Here is a 22818-nt window from a genome sequence, read left to right as displayed (position 1 = left end):
AGTCAGATAGTATCAGCCACTTAACTAAATGCCCCTTATTAGTTATTACCAAGTGGAATGTGAATGGGCCTGAGGGCATAAACTGCAGGACCCCAGTCAGGAAAGAATGGCAGAAACATTCCAAGATAAAAAAAAACAGGCAAGCAGGAAGTAGTCAAAGACAATAAAAATGACATAACACCTAAGCTGAAACTAGTTTAAAAGGACTGTTTTGTTAGCTGCAGCATAACCTCTGACTAGATGCTAACAATTAAAATGCATTTTTCATTCTAACATAAAATTTCAAGCAGTTAATAAACTGGTGATTGTGCTGGCCACATTCATCTCTGAAGCCTGTTTTTCCCACAGGTACCCCACAGAGTCCCAGAAGTTTTGACATATTCACCGAACTGCTCAACACTTTGATTAAAAAAGAAAGAAAAAAAGAAACGTTAAGGAAGATAGATCAAGGCCAAAGGTACCTCAAAATAATGCAAACCTCTCCCCTCATTAGCGACACTCCTGAAAACCCCCATCAGCTGCCCCCACCCCTGGTGGTGCACGAGGCTGGGACCCTCACCATCGGCTGCGCTGAAGTACTCGGGGTTCACAGAGGCGTACAGCACTCCATTCCCCAGTCTGCTGTTACTTCTGTCAAAGAAGATAAAATTCAGGTTAAAAAAAAGCCCACCTCCATGTATTTCTGTAAGCACTTCTGTCTCTGCTCTAACAGTTTTATGTACTCTGTCTCGGTAAGCATCAGAAGGGAAGGAGAGCCTGCTGCTCACGACGGCTCCTGTCCACACTCCCAGTTCAGACCTGGGCAGGCCGGCAAACACTTGCTAAGTCACCTTGTGGCATCTTCAGTGGCTCCAGATTCGAGCTCTTCAAGAAACATTTGTATCTTTAGTTTACTGCAAATAACAAGGCTTATTTGATCGGGAAGTCCAACATGGTGCATTTGGAAAAGCTTTGTATAAACAGCAGTATCTGTGCAACAGAACAACCAGTAAGGGAAAGACCTGTACCATTAGAAAAATGTTTGTTGTTGTTGTTAAATCATTAGACAATGTTCTCTTTTCTTGTAAAGAACATTTGACTGGAAAAATCAGGTTTTCCAATCCATTCAATATTTCCCCCAAATCCTCAAAATGATTACTTACACTCAGGTTCAGATCATCAAGTCACTTAGCCACAAAAAGTGTCTAACTTTGCATAAGCCACTCACCTCTTTCTGTGGAAGACGTACAACATTATCACCAACCCTCCCACGATCAACAGGACGGCAACGGGCAGAGCAATGATCAGATGGATGAAGTTTTCATAAGCTGCTTCAGAAATGAGAAGGAAATAAGAAAAGTCACCAGGTGAACAATCTCCTCACTCATTTCTTTACATTCAGTTGGAAGTATGAAAAAAAAATCCTCTGAAAATTCCTTTACTCCCCTATTATGCACTAGGAATTACTGAAGGTAAATGGTATCAGAAATAACACAGAAAGGAAACTGAATTATTTGAAAAAAGATGAAATAAGTACAGACCGAGGTGTATATTCATTTTTCTAAGTACAGCATATTCTGATGTAATAGTTCAATGACGGACTGAAGGAAAATAATCTTTGTATGCAGAGCAATGACTGTTAGTGAAAATGCGTAATTTGCTGAAATAAAACAACCAGAGATTCTTACATATATAACATTCAAGCCATACTGACTTTTATCTGTCTTAAGACAGTTCCAAAGACAATTTAAAATACACACACACACACAAACAACTGGATGGCACCCCTTGTCAATGCCGTTCTTAATTCTCCACAAACATTTGAATCTGATTATAAGTCTGAGACCACAGAGCCTGCTGCTGCACTTGTCACCCATGCTTGTATGACAGATGCTAGGCTGGGCACTAGGGACGTGGCCCCACACCTTGGAAAGTTTTGCCAGATATGGGAAACCAATAAGTCAACAGGTAGCCCAACAATGAGAAAACTGGACTGCACCTACGGCAAGCATGCAGAGAGGGAGGGAGAGGAGAGAAGAGAGTCAAGAGAAGCTGTCTAAGGGAAAGTTCCTTTAGCCTGAGTCTGAAGGAGAAATATGTGCTTTCCTTGGTGGGAAATGGCTTGGAGATGATACCAGAGAGAAGTGAGGGCTGGCTCACAAAGGGCCTTGTCCAGGCTAAGCAGTTTCAACTTCCTTATGCAGATTAAAAGAAGTCAGTGAAAGCTTTCAAAAGCTGGAAGTGAACTGATCAGATTTGTGTACAGAGAAGATGGCTGTGCCTGAGGACAGACTCTGGGGACCTGGAAGCAAAGAGGAGAGACTGCTATGTCTCAGAGAGCTGGAAGGGAGAAAAGACATGTCCCCCATGTCTGTGCTACCCACTTCAGACCTCATGAAGAAATCGCTGCTCTTTTTCTATCAATGAGGAAGACTCACAGAGATGACCTGACTTTCCCAGGGTCACACAAGTAGCTGGGAAGTCATGGCCCAGGGATGAGAGTCCAGCCTTCCTGGATGCACAGCTCCTACTATCCCCATAATGGAAGCAACCTGGAGGCTGTGAGCTGTGGCAGTGGTGGTGGCAATGGAAGGGCTGGGCTCCAGAGCTAGTTAAGAGGTGGAATCCATGAGACTTGGTTTGGAATGAAAAAGTTGGCTGGAGAGAAAGAAGAGTGAAGGGTGTCTGTGAGATTCCAGGTTTCGATAATAACTGACTTACGGGGCTATTGCCTGAGCTAAGGAACAAAGGAGGGAAGAGGTGTGCTGAAGGCAGCAACTGTGATTCTGGTTTTGTGCACAAGGAGCTTGAGGCAGCCACAGGACACCCAAGTAGAGATGTCTATGTGGAAATTGGTTTGGAACTCATTGGGGACCAAGCTACACTGATCATAAGTCATCCATCAATGAGTATTTTGCCACTAAAAACTATTATTCTTTTTCTTCTTTTGAGACTAGTAAAGCTGTTTCAGTTTTTTAATTAAAGATACTTTTTAGGGCCAAGCCCGTGGCGCACTTGGGAGAGTGCGGCGCTGGGAGCACAGCAGTGCTCCCGCAGCGGGTTCGGATCCTGTATAGGGATGGCCGGCGTGATGCGCTCACTAGCTGAGCGCGGTGCAACCGGTCTCAAAAAGGAAAAAAAAAAAAGATACTTTTTATCAAATATGTCTCAAAATGGATGCAGGCTCCTACATTTTCTAATTCCTGGAAATACTCACAAGTTATCATTGCCAATGGGAAGCTGGCAGATTTTTCTTTTTTCCCCCTGAGGACTATTACTTTTATTTGTATCACTCATACTACTGGTCACGTTGTACCGTGTTCTCTTTAAGTCTCACATTTCAACAGGGACATGGAGAAACTGGAACACATCCAGAAAAGAACAAGATGATTAAATGGGTAGAAAATTGGTCTATGAGACTGGGCTACAAGAACAGGCTGAAAGACCTGAGATTGTTTAATTTGGAAAAGAGAAGTCTGAAGAGTAATTTAATAGTATTCAAGCACACAAAGACTTCCTAAACGGAGAGCAGTTGCCAGAAAGCTTCCAACGCTTCCTTCTCCTTTGAGGATTAAACGAGAGGAAATGAGACTGAACTGTAGCAGGAGAGTCTTGTCTGACATAAGGAAAAACTTCCCAACAGTGAAGCAGTCATGCAAACTCAATTTCCCTGCAGTATATGCCAACTTTTGCTGGAAAATTCCATCAGACGGACTCTTGGGTTTCCCACTTGCATCCTGGCACTCACAGGGTTAAAAAATGGAACAGCAAAGGCAGACAGGAACGTGTCCTTTCCCAAGTATGCCAAGTTCAATAAACTCCAGAAGCCACAGCTCTTTTTCAAAGACCACAGATCTCCAAACCTAGGCTCTGTTCCTAGGGGATGTATAAGCAGGAGTGGAGGGGAGAGGATAGAGAAAGCAAGCAAGTCACTACTCTGAGAGGGTTACAGGAACACTGTGAAGGTTCCAGGTACTGGGAAGGGAGCACAGGTTAACTGGTAAGACTAGGTTAAATGGACTAAATGAGAGAATTCAGACTATTTTAATTGACAAAATTACTTGCCTAAGCATCCGTTTAAACCTACAACCTGAACCCAGGCACATAAACTGTTGGCTCAAGGCTTGCAGTGCTATTCACCCCCAGCCTTCCCTTGCTTTCACTATTAGGGTCTCAGATATCACGCACATCTTTGAATAGCTCTGACCAGGTGGACCGATGGAGTCCTAGTTTTCTAAAAAAATTAATTTAACTGACAAATAGAAATCAGATATATTTACTGCATAGGACATGATGTTTTGAAATATGTACACATTGTGGAATGGCTTAATTGAGCTAATTAATATATGCACCACCTCACACACTTATTTTTTTTATGGCAAGGAACACTTAAAACCTACTGTCCTAGTAATTTTTAAGAATATGATACATGGTTATTAACTATAATCACCATGCTGTACAATAGTTCTCTTGAACTGACTCCCTCTGATATAACTGAAATTTTGTATCCTTTGACCAAGCCCCTGGTAACAGCCCCCAGCCCCAGGCAACCATCATTCTACCCTCTGCTTCTTTCTATGTTTAACTTTTTTACATTTCCCATGTAAGTGAGATCATGTGATATTTGTCTTTCTGTGCCTGACTTATTTTATTTAACATGATGTCCTTCAGGTTCATCTACGTTGTCGCAAATGACAGGATTTCCTCCATTTCTGAGGCTGAATAGTATTCCATTGTGTACATATAACACATTTTCTTTATCCATTCACCCACTGATGGACACTTAGGCTGATTCCACATCTTGGCAGTTGTGAATAATGCTGCAATAAACATGGGGTGTAGACATTTCTTTGACATACTGATTTCATTTCCTTTAGATATACACCTAGAAGTGGGACTGTTAGATCTACTCTGTCCTTGTTTAATCAGACTCCAGTTCAGAGTAGCAGGAATGTGAACACCAGGAAGGACCAGTCCATCAGACCCAAAAGTACTACCACTAAGTAAGGTTGGGTTGCTTTTTTGTTGTGGGGAGCAGTAAGAAATGGTGTTATCCAAATTTGATCCCATTCTATGAACATGAAATAAAATCTAAAAAACTGGGTTTCTAATAAGAAATAATAGAAACTCAATATGGAAATACTAATTTTATAGTATTAATACCAAACAAAATACTAATTTTCTTGGTCAAAAAACAAGTATGTGGCCCTTTTACAAAATTCAGCTTTAAAATCTGAAATAATCACAAAGCACAGCCTTCTAAGAATTCAGTCTTACGGAATTTGGCTCGTGCATAAACTCACAACATTACCCAGCCTCTGCACCACACAGTGGGGACTGTGTGCTTTCAATGCCTATTGCTGCTTTAAGGGTGTATGTGTATTTTACTAGCAGGCAGTTAAGGGGAGCAGAATGCCTCCACCTGGGGGGGCCGGCCCGGTGGCACACTGTGTAGCAGTGCGCCACTTGGGAGCGCGATGGCGCTCCCGCCGAGGGTTCAGATCCCACATACAGACCGGTTCCCACTCACTGGCTGAGCGAGGTGCGGGCGCAGCACCGAGGGTTGCGATGCTGTTGCCGGTCCCGGTCCGGTACGGGTGTGACACTGAGGGTTGCGATCCGTTGCCGGACACGAAAAATGACAAAAAGGGAAAAAAAAAAAAAGAATGCCTCCACCTGGGATACTGTCATGGAGATTCCTGCTTTGGAGCAGGCAGAACCAGATAACCCCTCGGGTTCTTTCACCCCTTAGGATTCTGAACTCTAACCAGCTTCACTGACCAGACAGGAAGTGGAATGGTCAATTCAACACTCTGTAAAATGGAAAGCAAAGGTCTCCTCTGCCTCTCTAGTGGTGGCACAATCTCAAGAGGGGCTCAGACCTTCTCCCTGCCTGTCCCAGGAAGTAGGGACCCAAAGTCAGCACCTCTCCAGCCTGAGCTCCCAGACAAGGTGCTGGCACCTTAGTGTGACCTTCTGAAAGTTGGCCACCTCCGTTCTAACAGAATATGAGACTATAAGAAAGCTACAGTGACCCAGGCTTCCCAAAACTCAACCTGCTTCCAGTTTTACCACATTATTCCCGAGACAAGCCTTACTCTTAGGTGGGACATAGAAGAACACGGGGTCCGTCCAAGATCCATTCCCAGAGAGAGAGGTGGCCTGAATCCGGGCCGTATAGTTCCCTGGGTTTAGCCGGTTAAGCTTGGCCCCTCCATACTTCCTGTATTCCTGCCTGGACACACATTCCCGCTGATCCTGGGGGAAATAAGACATATATGTAAATTTCTCACAAACATTGGAGAAATCTGGGACCTGCCAGCTAAATGCACTGCGCTGGTGACTCTACCTGCCCATTCACTGACCTCTCTCTCTCCACCTAACAATTATCCCGAAGGTCAATAAAAAAAGAAGAAACCAAGTCTTAAAAGGTAGTCCTCAAGTAACTTTAAGCATATACAAAAGTTTTAACCAAACATTTTTGTAACCAAAAAGAACTCCACAAGGATTAAAAGTTATTAAGACTGATCTACCCTATGCCATAAGGTCATTTTCTACAATGGAATAGTTTCTTGAGGGTGAGGAGCAGTCCAGTTCCTCGCAGGCTCTGGAGTGTTCCTCACAGAGCACAGAGCAGGTAGGAAGACGTAAACCCTCACCTAGTGACCACCTCATTTTACTATTTTTAAGTCTTAAGTCAAACAGGAAGTAACCTGGGTTGTAATGGATCATATGCTACCAGCTTTGATGGAAACACAGACGTGGACCACTGCCCCCGTCTTACCTCAATTTGCGATCCATACTTTACTTCATACATTAAAATCAATCCATTGGGATTCTCGGGTTCTGGCCACTTTAAGAAGATGGAGTTCTCAGGCCTTGGCTCCCAGGTCACTGGCCCAGGAATGTCATCTGCTCCTTCTGTACAACAATTTAAACAAAAAAACAAAGTTGGATTTGCATGTCCAGGGAGGGAGACAAGCATAGGGCTAACCTGAGAATAACCTGCCATCTGTGCATGCAGGACTGTGGACAGTGACCACACAGACTCCTCCTGGACTGGCTGCTCACTCTCGGCAGAGGTCTCGGAATTGGACAACACTGATGACTTGTCCGTCTCAAGATGCCGTGATACCCTCCCTTCTCCTGGCCCCCACCAAAAAAGCCTGCTACAAGCACAGAAGAGAACTCTTGGCAACCTAGTTAACTTTCTTCTTCTATCTTATTCCTTCTGCTTCTACCACTTGAAAAAAGAAAACTATGTGAAGCATCAAAATGGTGCTGAATGAGCAGAAGCAGAGTCCGGAGCCTTAGGCTGGAACAGGGATCCCCCACAGTGTGCATCTACACGGGGAAATGGCAATTCTTACATGGGTGGGAAGGATGGTCCCAACTCAGCCTGCGGGAAGCTGCAAAGAAGCTGGTGTGGAGGACGAGGGCTCCCTGCTGTTACCAGCTTCTCCCTCAGCTACCCGCTGACCTTGTGGTGGTTGCTCTCTCGCTTTTGCTTCTCAAAGCAGTAAGTAAACTGATGAGCAGCAGTCCCAGAAAGTTACAGTTAGGAAAGGAACTGAGAGATCAGCTGGTCTATGTCTCTCCTAAGAGGGTTGGGGAAACTGAGGCATAGGAAACTGACAGCTGCCTCAACACACGCTGCACATCAGAAGTGAGCCCAGGAGACCCCCTCCCCAGACTCCAGTCACCTCCATGCTCTTTCTACTGCCTGATGCCTCTCGCAAGAATGAGAACCAGGCAGTTCCCCCACCTCCAAAGATGGATGAATGACTGTATGAGCGACAGGTAGCGTCTAATTTATAAGACAAAGCCCAGACCAAGTAAGCAGGACCACAGGCTACTCCAGGAGTTTACCTTGAAGAGCGATGGTTACTCTGAATCAGGGTAGCTAACTGGGGATTTCACTGAATCTGTGGGAACTCGGAAGGGAGCAGACTACCTATGCACAAATGGGGCAAGGGGCCGTGGGAATGCACAATGTGAACCAAGTGTGGGGAGGTGAGTGAACCCTGCAGAGAACGTCCTGCTCTCAGGTACCTTCTACAGAGAGACAATGTCACTATGAGAGCGAGGGCCCCGCTCCCCAGGTGGCTGGGTCTACCACAATGCCTACTAATGATCACACATTCTTTAGTAAACAGGCCCAAGACTAAGGATCGTTCCTGGGTGTCAGACCCCATATCCATGAAACACAATCTTCTCCTCTAGCCTGTGAATGAGTCAGCCACGGGGCTAGCTGGATCACTCCATACCCGCGGGCATGGTTCTTGCAAAGACAAAGTTGGAGGCGCTGCAGCCCAGCTTCTCAGCCTCATGGTTACAGCTGTGGATATCAATGCGGTACAAGGTAAAAGGCCGGAGGTTAGAGATGATTGTTCTCTCCTTGTTATCCACTCTGCTCTCAAAGAAAGGGTACTCTGTCTCTAGCTCTTCTGGGTCTGTAATATTGTAGGCATCTGCCACCGTGGTGTTCCTGCTTCGGCTGGACATGGTGGTGTTGGCCACTTGCATGACATCTCTCCGCTTCCTTTCAGGTCTGCAAGGAAGAGAGAAACTTGGCTTGTAAAGGCTTCTATGTCTCTCTTTTTCTTTTTTCTATGACTTGGGTAAGAGTAACAGAAAAAAATAAAAATCTTGACCTTGGAATAAAAGGAGCTATTAAGCCCCCTCAGATAAGGAGCGACAATTAACACAAGATCTCCTTCTTCATTATTTATCTGGCTTTCTTTACTCTGCAAACCTCTGAGTTGGCAAATGCCTCCCTGGCTCCAGGAGTGCTTACTCGATTATTACTAGAGATAAACACTATCTTAGCCACTCTTGGCCAGGCAGTACCTGGCTGACTGGTCAGAATACTAGTGTCATCTGGTCACAGACTTTATGGTTAAGCATTAAAGGTGATGAACTCACTGGTTGCACTAAGAATTATTAGGAGGTGAGGGGAGAGGCGAGGTATGTGGCACAGGCCCTGGAGCTTTGATCCCCTCTGACTGCGGAAATAAAGTTAAGCTGCCCTGAAGACAGCAGCAAGCACTTGCTGTGTCCTCACCCCTAGTGCCTGCATTTGCTGTGCTCCTGCAGACCTTTCAAGCCCAGCTCTAACCCCGACTCAGCAGTGCACCTGGTTCCTCCCCAAGTACTGCGAAAGAGAGGAGCTGAGTTTTTGTCAAGGATTGGAGCAGGGCTTGGAACAACAGCTACAGAAACAACAGAAAAGCAAAAGGGAACGCATGAAGTTGCCGAGGGCATATGAGGCAGCCAAGGAGCAGGAGGGTATAACCCATCCAACTGCTGCTCCAGTGGGATATGGAAAAATGGCCTTTTTGTTGGGCCACATTACGGTGCACTTCCACCATGAGGAACTTTCCCGTATCTAGTTTCTGTTTTTTGATATAAACAGGGCGGTAGCCATGTTGCAAGCAAATCACGAATTTGCCGCCGCCATTTCATGCAAGCCAAAACGCACGTAGCTAACTGCTCCCTCTTCCGGGGTTTTGTGACTCGGCACTTTTTTCCTGCTCTACCGTTACCCGTCCCTCTACGATGTGGCCGCCCCTGATTGGGTAATAGTTTCCCCACCCCACACTCCCTATATAAGCCTCTGTTCCCTTGTAATAAACAGAGTTCCGGCTTTGACCGCTCTCCAGGCTCGGTGTTCTTTCTTTGTCCCTGGGGCCGAAGTGCAGAGGGGATCGGGCCTGCGACACTCATCATCCCGCTCAGCCCCATAAGAGGTTGCCGCCGGCTGGTCCGGGGTCTCTTCCAGCCCGGCTTTGTCGGTCTCCGGCAGTGGGAGAACCGACACTTTTTGGCTCAACTAGAAACCTCAAAAACAGGCTCCTAACATTCACAAGAGCCAGCAACAACAACCAACGTGACAGAAGCACCCAGACGGAGAAACGGCCACCCTCAGGTCAGACACGGAGAGAGGTGGGACACAGGGTGCTGAGGCTATCAGCTGGTGTCCCCATCTTACGAATGGGCAAAAGTGGGGAGAAGGTGGGACACATCCCATCTGCCCAAGAAAATGAGGAGGCCCAGCAAATAGGGAGCTCATTAGTCCCACGTAAGGGAGAGAGCAGCAGCAACAGCAGAGTGGAAGCTCTCGAGGAAGTAGGCCTCCACTTGAAGGGTCTGCTGACTCTCAGCAGGCTTCCTCCTGGTCCCCTCACCAAAACCTGGAAGGGGAATGCAGGGGCTAGGGAAGGGCCACTGGCTCCCAGGCTGCTGGGACCATGGATTTCCCTGCAGAAAACATGCTTCTTCTTGGTGTAGTGACACACCAGGCACCCACAAAGGCACAAAGTGCCCAACACAGACATGTTCACTATAGCAGGCAGAAAACCACAAAGCCAGGGGTGTGCACATTTGCTTTTTGCTTTTGTAACACTGGAGGAGGAAGGGTAAAGAAACGAAGCTGATAATCCCCCATCCTCACACCCTGCAAACCAACCAACCAACCTTCCTGGAAGGCGAGAACACAAGAAACCACACTTACTGCTACGGAGATCTCTTTCAACACATTATCAACAAATTTCCTGCCTTCCCTTCAAAACCAACACAACACACTTGTCTGTAAGTAGGAAGTTGCTTAGGTTTGATCTACTGCAAAACAATACTGTGTCAAAACCCATTCCCTAGCCTGCCCCCATTTAACTGGGATTGTACCATTAAGTACACTCAGTAGTTTAGTTAGTTATAAATAAACACCACACTTTTTAAGACTGCATAGATGTTACTGTTGACACTAAGTCAGGGACCATGGGAGGGAGGCAAGACAGAACATTATCAGGAATGGAAGTAAGCACAATGGCCTGCACATAATTCTTTGTAAATAGCGACATTTCCAAATAGTGTGACCAATAGCAAGCATTATGACCAACTTCCCTTATTCCACCCTATGATACAACCTACTCCTATTGGAAAACCCTTTACTTTCCAACATCTGTCTACATTTTAGCTAGTTAAAACAAACTATGTGATTTTAAAAAATCAAGACAATGGTCAATGAAAGGCCACCAAAAACTGACTCTGGAAAGCAACTTTACAAACTCTAGCTTCTGTTCTACTTCAAAACATATGGGACATGCTAGATAATGTATAACAAACTAAATCTGACTTAGGTAGTTTTACCCTCAGATAAATTGTTCTCACAATAAATTGAAAGAAGTCAAAATCATTTTTAGACAGTTTAGTTATAAAACAGAAAACTGGCCTTTAGGATTCAGTCATTCAGTCATCTGGATTCTCCCTTACCTGAACCGTCAGAACTTGTATGGAGGCAAAAAAAAAAACAAGCATTAAGTTCTCATAAAGTGTAGTCTCTCACCACAGATAAAATGTGGTATCTCTATACATTCCACGAAAAGAGAGAACTGTCAGACTTGTCTTAGGAGAGAGGACTGCAGGGATGGATGAACCCATTCATCAAGTGGAATCTGGCATAGAGGAAACTTATTTTGAGCCTACCACCACAAATGCTGTGCGTTAATAACATATATGTCAACCACAGCTCTGCCCTCACAGCACTTAATCTCGTGTTTTACATCTGATGAGAAAAAAGGGTACAGTCTTGTAACTACAGCTGAAAGCACTGGGCCTTTTCACAAAACCTTTCCAAATCCTCCATTCACAACCTGAACCCCCTGCAGGTTGGTGGGACAAGACCTCAACATAACCAATAGCCTCGGAAGGAGAATCAACAGACAACTTCCTGCCCAGCCTGACCGGGACAGTCTAAACTCATCCTCGTCCATGGCAACAGGAGCTACCACTAGCTGAGCCTCTCTCTACTGGCCTGGGTGGAATGGACATAGCTCAGAAGCGAAAGAAGGAAGAGAAAGAGCCTTGGTGTGTGGGAATGCAGGGCCATGTCCCAAACCAATTCTTAATCAATTAGGATACTAGAGAGGTCAACAAACCTTACTACGTTCCAGTGTTCAAACATCTTTGAGCTCTTTGCAGTCCTCAAACTTTCTGATTCTAGGAATTGCACACGTTGATACAGCAATATCATGGACAAGAAAATAGCAGTGAATACTGAACCACAAGCCAGCCTTTGAACAGCAGCCCTACAATCTACCACTTACCAGTGGGCAGGTTGGGAGGGCCCACATGGGCTCTCAGGCCCCTGTAGCACTAGTGGTTTTAACTGCAAGAGAGGAAAGGAAGGGACGAAAGCCACCAAGCGATGAAGAGGTTCATTCTCAAAAGGAAATAGTACCTCCAGTTCTAGAAGGTCTTTATTTCCTACTTCACTGAATTTTTCAAAGCAAGATGGCTATCTTTGACCATTTTGCAAATATCAGGAAGATCATTTGATAGAAAAAAAAAAAATCACTTAAAAAACCTTTTTTTGTTACAACCTGAGAAAGCTTTTAAGGGCAAAGTAGCTAGGGAGTGAACAGCTGCTACAGGCTTCTGGGGCCTCTCAGGGGGAAGAGTGTGCCGGGCAGAGTGCTGGCAGCTATGGCGCCACGGTGATAGGGATGGGCAGCTTGTGGTCTGAATCCAGCTCATTGGCCCAGTTTGCAGGCCCGAGGTTCTTTCTGAATGCCACACTACAATCTTTCAGGAAGAAAAGGGAGCCATGGACCACCATTCTGCTTCTATATCCCTTCTCAGACATTACCAGGCTACTCTACTGAATTTTCCTACTCTCTCTCTCTTTTTTTTTTTAACTATTTTTTTTTTCCCTCCTTTTTGTCTTTTTTTTTTCGTGTCCGGCAACGGATCGCAACCCTCAGTGTCGCGCCCGTACCAGACCGGGACCGGCAACGGGATCGCAACCCTCGGTGTTGCACCCACACCTCGCTCAGCCAGTGAGCGGGAACCGGTCTGTATGTGGGATCCGAACCCTCGTCGGGAGCGCCACTGCGCTTCCCAAGCGGCGCACTGTAGCAGTGCGCCACCGGGCCGGCCCCGATTTTTTTTTTTTTAACTATTTTGTTTCCTGTTTTTTATGGTGGTAAAGTAAAATTTTAAAATAAAAACATATATACCAAAATTTTACCATTTTAATCATTTTTAAGTGTACAATTTAGTGGCATTAACTGCACACGCAATGTTGTGCAACCATCGTCAGTATCCATTTCCAAAAATTTTCATCAGCCCAAACAGAAGTTCTACCCATTACAGAATAATTCCCCATTCATCTTGCCACCCCACTCCAAGCCCCTGGTAAACTCCAATCTAATTTCTGTCACTAGGAATTTGCCTATCCTATATATTTCATATACATGGAATCATACAATATTCGTCCTTTTGTGTCTGGCCTTGTTTTACTTGGAATGGAGCTTGCAAAGTTCATCCACATTGTAGCATGGATCACAATTTCCTTCCTCTTTACGGCTGAATACTATTCCACTGTCTGGCTATACCACATTTTCTTATCCTTTCACCTGCTGATGGACACCTGGGTTGTTTCCAGCTTTGGGCTACTATGAATAGTGCTGCTATGAGCACTTACTTTCCTCCACTTTTGCTCACTTAGCAGAAACTGAGGCTGATGCACAGGAGTGGACAGAATCTTTGAGGCATGGGATGGCTCACTTTGAAAAGCTGTCTTCTACAATGCTCCCCTAATCTCCTTGTAGATGTTTCCCCTCTCACTTCACTCCTCCTCTGCCAGGCTGCAAGAGGCAGAAGTGGGGAGGGAAGGGATGGGCCCCAATCCTGGCCTTTCCTCTCATTGGTCTGCATGAGTGCGGGCAGGTGATTTCAACTCCCTGAGCTTCATCTCCCCATCTGTGTGATGGGAGACCCTCTGCTCTCTTCAGGAGGTTGTGCAGCCGGGGACAGCAGCACACATCACACCGGCAGCCCCCACAATATAAGCCCTGTCCCCCTTCCCTGCAGGGCTGGCTGGCTTCCACAGGAACACCACTGGATCATCTCTTATTACTCCCTCTCAATGGCTGCTGTGTCATGCCCTATAGCCGTTGACCTACAAACTACCCAGTGGTGAGAAAAGCAACAGAGCCTAACTGAGCAGCACCAGCCCAGAGACATTTTCAAATGCTACTGGTACCTGGGCACGAAGATGGAGTTGTGCAGGAAATTCTCGAAGACTTTGCGGTACTCAGCCTCCTCTTTCTCCGCCTGCTTCTCGGCTTCGGTTTTGGGGCAAGCGCAACAAGGCCCTTTCTCTCCACCACACACTTCAGTCTTGGGATTCTCTGTCACCTCTTCGATGTCAATGGTGCCATCAGCGTACTTCCTGATGGGGATTTTGTCTTCTCGGAAAAAGAGAAGCCAAAATGAGAGTGGGAATGAAAGCCAACTTGTACATGCTTGTGAGTAACAGCTGTGAGCACCTTTAGTCAAGAAGGTAGCTGGTTTCCAACAAAAGGCCCTGACATGTAATCTCAGGGCATGGATCCGTTCACACAACAGGAATGAATGGTGCACCTTCACCCAGGCAGCTGCCTGCACCCTTACCTTTAGAGCAGTAATTGTGCCGGTAAAGGTAGCCATCCTGAGGCTGCTGCTGCCATCTCACGATGTAATAGCTCAGGTTACCGTTGGGCAGAGAGGGGGGGTTCCACTTCACAATTAACTGAGAAGAGGAGTTTGACGCAGAAAGAACGTCCAGGGGAATGGAAGGAACTGGAAAGGGGAACAAAGCCCATTTCGGAAAATGGAACAAACCTAAGATCCAGGCTATCAGATTCTCAACACAAACCAGCAGGAAGCTGCAAGCTTGACCTGGATAAGAAAATAGCAATGAACAATGAGACATAAAGTGAGAACTGAACCCTGTTTTGAAATAGTATTAATTTAAATGCCAGCATTTCCTTTTATAATATTTATTCCCAGCTAATCTCTGTGAGAACAAACATGACTGAGTTGCAAATGGAAAAAGGCTGTGGGGGCACAACCAGGGTTAGAAGAGACGACATAAAATCTGCAGCTAATTCAAACACCTGATTTTTCTCATTTATTCCAACTGCCATTCTCCAAAGCATTTAACTCTAGCAGCTTTAATAAATAATAAAATTGACTGATTTGAGTTTCACAACAGATGCTCAATCTCCGATTAAAATGGCAAGAAGCCAAAATGAAAGGGGGAAGTAGCAAAGAGGCTGTAGATCATGTGTGTGTGTGAGAGTGTGAGAGTGCGTGTGTGCATACACGTGTACAAGAGGGATCGGAGGAAATGGCAATGCACGGAGCACGAAGTCCACCAGTTCTACAACCATGCTCCAGTGCAACGACTGAGACCTGACTCTGAAAAGCTGTCTAAAAATGCCAATACACATAAGTCCTGATTTCAAGCAAGGTGCTCTATTACAAGCAAAACGAATATTGACTTAAAGACAAGTCATAATAATTTGATCAAGCTTTACTTACTACTGACCCTCAAGCCCATAGCTGACTTGGGTATAAAGGGCAAATGCATCTCAGGACCACTGAAATCTTCTTCTCACTGGGTTCACAAAAAAGCACCAATTTTGACAGTTTTTCCAAAGTACAAGACATACCTTCACTGTATGTCACTTAAGCAACATGTTCACCCAAGCCATTTTTAAAATTTGAAAGTGGTGAATAGTTTGAGGGTGCCTTAGTGTATGTGATACACACAGAGAAGGTTCTGAACATCTCTAAGGGTGATACTTTGGGAAAAAGTTATGATAAATGGTAGCTTTCCCAGAGAAAATATAACCACTTGATGCTCGGCCACTTTAGGGTTTCCAAAAATAAGCATTTCAAAAACAAACAGCTTATTCCTAGATATTTCAGTGACAGGTGTCACAAAAAAGCAGATGCAGAGGGCCACGTTATTCTCTGTAGCACAGAGTCCTTCCAAGGAAACCAACCCACCACCCAGGAGGACCTGGGCTCATCAGCACAGGCCACAGAGATATGACGGAAGATGGTTCCCAGTCTAGAAATGGCACAGAAATGCTTAAAGTGTTACAAGTAGGCAAAAGAACACAATACAGTATTATGTATTGACGAGAAAGACAACAGGCATATCTCACTGCCAGCCCTACAACTACACCTCATATAAGCAAGTACAGCAAGTTCATGAAGAGGCAGGGGGTGTTGGGGGCTTGTCTGGTGCATGGATACCTGAAGCATTGGTGCGAATGTACAAGATTTCACTCTTGGCCCCATGGATATGGTCGTTCTCCACCATAGTGAGGGTCACAGCCTTGACGTAAATGGCATACTGAGTCCAGGGCTTCAGCCCGTGCAGGAGAATGCCAGGTTCTATATCCTTGTTGGAAGGGAGGTCCACATCCACCATGTTCCAGCTGTTGGAGCCACAGGCATCCTGTCCATCATACTCTGTGACATTTTTAAAGGGTCTGAAAGACAAAAGTTTTAGGGCTCTGACATCAAAGTTCTCAAATACTTGCCCCAGGGGCCTAGCATGTCACATTTTCTATAAAGGGAATTCTAAATAAAACAAATAAGCAATTAGATTTTTGCAGAAGAATAAAATTAAGCAATTGAACTCTGGGTTTCACCAGTTATGCACTACACAATTGAATACTCTGCCTCAGAAGACTCAGTTCTATACTTACTGGGATTCAAAATGCTGTTCATTAAGAATATATGCAGATGCTATTTTTCTCTCTTTTGACTGCATTTTTTTTTTACGATTAAGTTAAAACAAGCAGTCATTTAATACAAATATCAGATATTGATTTAAAAAAATAACTCAAAGAAAAATGACTTTCCTACAGAAAAACAGAAGTTCTAAGATATAAATTGCTCACAAACAATTCTGAAGCTTAATTATCTTATAATATTAAAATATTTAGTTTTCAGATTATTACAGAAACTAGCATCAACTGCTCAGTGAAATCAGCAGCAGACATTGCCAAAGTATTGACAGGACAATTGAAGAGTATAGCTTTTTGCACAGAGGCATGGTTGGGTAGGGATTCTATACTTATCAGATGAAAGGGCTGGACAGCCGCTGGCCACTGGCTTCTGAAACAAACATTAATATAACTCTGCCTGCTGTCCTGATGGCGGATCACTAGGGACTCCCATATATGCAAACACCAAACGCCTAGTAATCTTGAGCTTCCCGTTTCTCATTGGCTACAAACATTCCCAGGACCCTGGCTGGGAGAAAGGGTACCAGTTGCTGCCACTGATGCGTGTGGTTCCTGCTCTGGGGAAGCCAAGCACCTGGGAAAGAGACCTATGGAATTAACATGGGACCTGGGTAAGGGAAATGACACATGGACTGAGGGAACCACCTGGATACAGGAGGCAAAGGAAGGAAGAAGGAGACCCACAAGGGCTATAGTCTGAAAGATTAATTCATGGCTGCGTAGGCAGGTGAACGTCATTTGCTGGCACAAGAAAGCTCCCAGGAGACTTTGAGAGAAGTCAGAAGGTTGGAGACATGAAGGTTGGCCTCTCTGCATTCTCTTTACCTTGTCTGGAGGGTTCATGACCTAGAGCAGAGAGCCACACCTTGGGATGGCTCCCTGGGTAGAGTGATGGGAATGAGATGATGCATTAGTCCAGGGTCACCCAAGAAAGCCATGTATCCTCCAGGGAATTCCTGGACTAGGGCTAGTGCGCACGAAGGTTGAAACAGTGTTTCTACCAAGTGTCCAATCACAGTTTTTGATAGTTTGGACTGATCTAATCCTCTCCTCATTTAGGCTTATTTTGTTCAAACATCTCTAATTACCCACTACAGAATGAAAGGCTTCAAAAGCTAACACTTTCCCATTTGTGGCTGTCCCTGGCTGTGATGGACGTCATGTGAGGATGAAGCAGGGATGCTCAGCATGGCTCTCCCTGGGAACTCTGTTGGCTCCCTGAATTCATCTGACACACACAATGACCAACAGACTGGCCTTGCCCATTCACAGCCCTGTCAACAGAACGACACCACTTAATGCAGAAACTCACGCTTCCTTGTAGTAAACGGTGAAGCTGATGAGATCCCTGTAGTCAGGGGGCCGGTATCGGTGCCAGGTTATGATAATGCGATTCTTCCACGTGGTGGTGGAGGTGAAGTGCAGGACGTCACTTTCACCTGGGGCACAGAGGAACATCCATGAGTGACAGAGATCCACATGTCTCTGAAAAGCACCTGTCTTGGCATGATTTCCCTCCTCCCCGAAGCTGGCTGTCCATGCTAAGTCTCCTTTTGGACTTCCGAGTTAGCTTTCTTATTTTCCACCAAGAACCCACACATTTCACTGTGTGGTGCTCCAAGGGGTTCATTCCCTTGTTTTAGTTCAGTCAGTTGCACTGGCTACTTGCCCAGGGATTTGAACATGAACCTGTGTTTTCTTAGTCTAAACTTGGTATCTAAGTGGAAGGACACAGGAACTCCTTTGAGGCCTCCAGATAATGCTTACAAACAACAGGGACTAGATTAGGTCCAGACGAGAACAATCTCAGCCATGCCCTCTGTGCTCCACAGGAGGGAAGCTGTGGCTGGCGAGGTAGGACAGGCAAGCTGCCCTCAGCCCCATCTTGTTCTCTGGACCAGATTCAAACTATGATGACAACCAGGGAAGGACTGATGACTGCCTACCCTCGTGGACACCTGAAGCTGTCTGACACATTGTACTTCCCCCGCTGTATTTGCCTGAATCCCTCTGCACACTCAGGAGATGCAGCAGAGAGACTGAAAGCAGAAAAAACTAAGAAGTCTTTTGGGAAAAGTATACTTGACTGAGATCAGGAAAACGTTGTAGTTCCTGCTGAAATGTTATTTAGAGAGAAAACCATGACTTGTTTTAACAGGAAAATAAACAGCTCCCGTAGTCATGACCTGACAGTTCAGGCTGGCTGACCCTAAGGAGAAACATACTTTAAAAAAGCTCTGATACATCTGCTTTTGCTACGGTCTGAAGGGCAGCAAGGCAGGCAGGGGGTGGGAGAAGGTGCTGGCCATAATGCACTCTCCTGCTCCAGGGTGGGTCTCTTCCTCTAAAACTCCTCCAGAGCAATCTGAGCATCTACCGGTAAATCTGGACACCAGTAAAAGAAGCCAAAGCTAAATGCTAATCATTTCACAGACTTGCCTCCCTGTGTGTCTTTGTGTGCATACGTGAGCACAAAACCACCTCGACTATGTGAGTATAAATGACTTTTTTTTCTAATACCCTTCCCTTATTAAAAGCCAAAGGTGAAGAGAGAATTTACTTTTATAACCACATCCAGCCAAACAGAGTCACAACATTTTCAAAAGTTGTTTTCTATGTGGGGATAGAGAAGTGCACTGTTGGGCCGGCCCGGTGGTGCACTGCTACAGTGCGCCGCTTGGGAGCGCAGAGGCGCTCCCGCCGAGGGTTCGGATCCCACATACAGACCGGTTCCCGCTCACTGGCTGAGCGAGGTGCGGGCGCAGCACCAAGGTTTGCGATCCCGCTGCCGGTCCCGGTACGGGCGCGACACTGAGGGTTGCGATCCGTTGCCGGACACGAAAAAAGACAAAAAAAAAAAAAAGGAGAAGTGCACTGTTACAGCTCTGACATGAGAACTTTAAGTAAAAGCTGGATAACTAGTGCAAGGTTATAATTCTACTGTTCTAAATTTAAAAAGCAAATCATCTCAGGGATGCAGGCTCACTCCATCTTTCTCACGTTGTGGTGGGGAAAAAGAGGGGGCTAAGCATGGGGGACAGGGAACCAGGGGCCTAGCTCGTAGCTGCGCCCCTCCCACCTCCATTCTGTGGGAGGGTGAGGGTGGAGCTTGTGAACTCATGGGCTGCAGCGAACTGGCTCTTTGAAAAGCAATCTGTGTGCCTATGTTTAAAAAGTCATTTAACTCTGTGCATTCTGTAACTCCTCTTTCTAAGTGTTTAACACACTCACACAGATGTTCCCGAATATATCATAGATCTGCCCACTGTTGACCTTGAAGACATATGCAGGAGCAAAGTGCTAGTTCAGGTGGGCTAGTGACTGCTGGGTCCACATGGGTTGAAAGTGTCACTCACAGGAGGCTCTTTCTCCATTATTCCTGGTGTTGATGTCCCCTTTGCTCTGGCGCCCTTTAGTCCCCGTCACTTCCTCCATGCGGTAAATTTCGGAAACACACAATTTGGGATTGAAAGCAAAGTACATTTTCCCAGCTTTGATGGTCAGGTTGTGGTGGTCCCAGTCCCACAGCTGCTGCAAGTTCTGGTTGTCAAGGACATAGAAGGAATAATTCCTAGAAGCACAGAAAACACATTAGTACACCTGCCCTTGTCCACAGTCCACCTCTGGCATGCTGGCCACCCAGCACAGGTCTTCTTTGCAACATGGTTCCATAATACATTTCCTTAGCCAGTAAGAGATTTACTTATTATGCTATATAAGGATAGTCACTGTTATCAAAGGCAACAATGTGATTCAAGGAAAACATTGAAATTGATGCAATACTAATTAATTTTATGACCTCTATTACCAACAAATAATGCTCCCCACACCACAGGATGTTACTCACATCATTCCCTAGAAATGCCTTTGGTTATTTTTCTCAGAGCCAAGGATATACAATAGGCTTGAAATCCATCCATGGGAGAACAGATATGCTCTGCCACACAACTGGAACAGCTTACATACTTGCTGCAAAGTCTCCCATTATCCTTGGGAGGAAATCCTACCCGTGCCCAATCAGCAGTGACTGATGGGATAGGAAACAGCATGGGACAGGGACACAGACCCAGGGTGGACCAGCCCTGAGCCTTCTCCCTCCTCCAGACTCATCTTTCACCCTGAGAAGCTCCAGCTCTAGTCACTGCAGGAGGTGTGGAGGAGGAAAAATGGCCTCTGATGAGCAGTCCTCCCAGCCTCTCATCCAGGCAACAGGACTCAGTGTCTGACACAGCAGTTCTTCAAGTTCGGTATGCACAGAACATGTTTGCAGAGTGCTGGGCCAAGAATATGCATTTTCCACAACTGCCAAGTGGTGCTGACGCTGCTGTGGGACCAGGACCACAGCAGGAGAACTGCTGGTCTAATAGAGTTAGTTCCAGTGGGGTGCTGGGGTCCAAAGCCCACCAAACCAGACATCTAAGCTCCCCACTGTCTGGAAGAGTTTGAATGCCCAGTAGAACTCGCAGAGCTGAGCTGAAATCTGCCCTGCCAGCCTGAAGCCTAAGACCTCCCCAGCACTGGGCCCTCTGTCCACACATGTGCTTAGGGAGTGGGGGGTGGGAGTCCTGCCACACAGGTATTCAGTAAACTGAAAGTCCAAAGACAGCACCTCTGAAACCAAGCCAGGCTTCTCACAAACCCATCTTTAGGCCTCTGGACACATTAGTGGCCACCAAATCAGTGGCAAAAACTTGCAAATCAACAATCCTTTCCCTTCAGTGACAGCTCACTCCCTAACACATATATATCCTGGAAAAGGAACATAAAACATTGTCCAAATGATCCCAGATGCAGTATATGCAACATAAGGCAGTGTGTTGGGGAGTGGGGGGTGGGGGGGAATACTGGGACATGGCCAGGTTAGCTTCATGGGACAAAATCTCCTTGGTGAAAAAAACCTGCAGGCTGGGAATAAGAGCCAATTTATCAGGTCAACTTCCATCTCAATCCAGGATGAGGCCTCTTTTTGTAAACTAATTTCACTACCAGGGAATAAACCACACTGAAAATACCTCCTGAACAAAACCTTCTTCTCCCCAGAGGAGGAAGCACGAATTATAAATCAGGAATCTGACAAATGAATGGCAGGTACGCTGAAATTCTGTGTATTTGATTAATCACTTTGAAAAGCAGGATTATCTTTGTACTGTAAACACAAACATTTTTTATAACATTAAGACATCATAACATCAATAAAACCCAAGTATTATGGAGCCTTGGAAGCTGAAGAAAAATAAAAATAAAACCCTCGTCAAAATAATAATTAAGCCATTCATGAGCTGCCTGTCAACACTGCTCTTCTTTCTCCCACCCCAAGCTTGGACCCAGCTCCCCACAAATCCCTTCCATGATTAGATGAGAATTAAGAGATGGCAGAAGGCAGAGACCTGCGTGCAAATCTTCAAAATATGCACACTTAACTTTTCATTGTTTCCTAAAGGAAATGGCTACTAAAGGAAATTACTCAGTAAAAGTGGTTTTCTAATTGTTGCTAAGCTCACTGCCTCTACATTTGAAGAATATTTTTAAAAATTAAGTGATTTGTGTATTTTTATTAAGCACCCACAGGCTCCATGATGCCCAGGTTTTATTGATACTGGTATCCTGACTGTCAGCATTCTCAATGTTACAAAAAATGTTTGCTTCTATACTTGGATTGGCCCATCTGCCAATATGTAAACCAACTAGAGCAGCTTGGGAATGGCTGGTTATCTTCTTGAGGGCATCTGTATGTTACCTGTGTCCATATTCTAAATGCCCAGCCCATAACACACATTTACCTCTTTTATTTGTGGCTACCTGCCCCAAGGCAGGAAGGGTGGGGAGCAATTACTGGGGATTTGAGTGATAGAAGACAGCCCCAGGTACAGGGTTTACAGCATTCCATTTGGGAGTCCAAAGATCAGGTCTGAGCCTCAATTCCACACTTACTAAGTAACAGCTCTGGGCAAAGCATTTATTCAGCTTCTCCCAGGCTGGAGTTTCTCAGCTACAGATGGAGGTGTCTTCCCCTCTCTTCTGGCCGTGAAGCCAGCTGGAAGAATCAGATGAGCTAAATATAAAAGGATATTGTGAGCTTTGAATCACCTCACAAAGGTATGGGGATGACCTGTTTTGCTCTCTGAAGTGTCAAAGTCCCTAGAACAAAGTCTCAGAGTACAGGAAAGTCCTGTGCCTTGACAAATAGGGCTGAGCCCAAGGTCTCCAGACTACGGAGATAGGAAGGGACATTCCCACTTTTCAGCCCTTG

General features: G+C 45.5%; 1 protein-coding gene across 2 annotated transcripts in view; it reads right to left on the bottom strand.

The window, feature by feature from the left end:
* The window catches only part of IGF1R (insulin-like growth factor 1 receptor), a 284737-nt gene that overhangs the window by 29496 nt on the left and 232423 nt on the right, over window positions 1–22818 (bottom strand). The window contains exons 6-15 of one of the 2 annotated variants that reach the window (XM_008578554.1): window positions 19925–20139; window positions 17881–18007; window positions 16069–16307; window positions 14434–14601; window positions 14024–14228; window positions 8247–8530; window positions 6764–6900; window positions 6078–6237; window positions 1208–1310; window positions 560–630 (exon numbers count right to left, since the gene is read on the bottom strand). In XM_008578554.1, the coding sequence (XP_008576776.1) occupies window positions 560–630; window positions 1208–1310; window positions 6078–6237; window positions 6764–6900; window positions 8247–8530; window positions 14024–14228; window positions 14434–14601; window positions 16069–16307; window positions 17881–18007; window positions 19925–20139 (1709 nt within the window). The remainder of the gene's footprint in view (window positions 1–559; window positions 631–1207; window positions 1311–6077; window positions 6238–6763; window positions 6901–8246; window positions 8531–14023; window positions 14229–14433; window positions 14602–16068; window positions 16308–17880; window positions 18008–19924; window positions 20140–22818) is intronic. The other variant, XM_008578546.1, reaches the window with a different exon arrangement.

This window comes from Galeopterus variegatus, unplaced genomic scaffold, assembly GCF_000696425.1.
Source record: "Galeopterus variegatus unplaced genomic scaffold, G_variegatus-3.0.2 Scaffold75, whole genome shotgun sequence".
In the NCBI taxonomy this organism is placed as follows: Eukaryota; Metazoa; Chordata; class Mammalia; order Dermoptera; family Cynocephalidae; genus Galeopterus; species Galeopterus variegatus.
The sequence above is the reverse complement of the archived record's forward strand: the minus strand, read 5'-3'. Positions and strand labels throughout refer to the sequence as shown.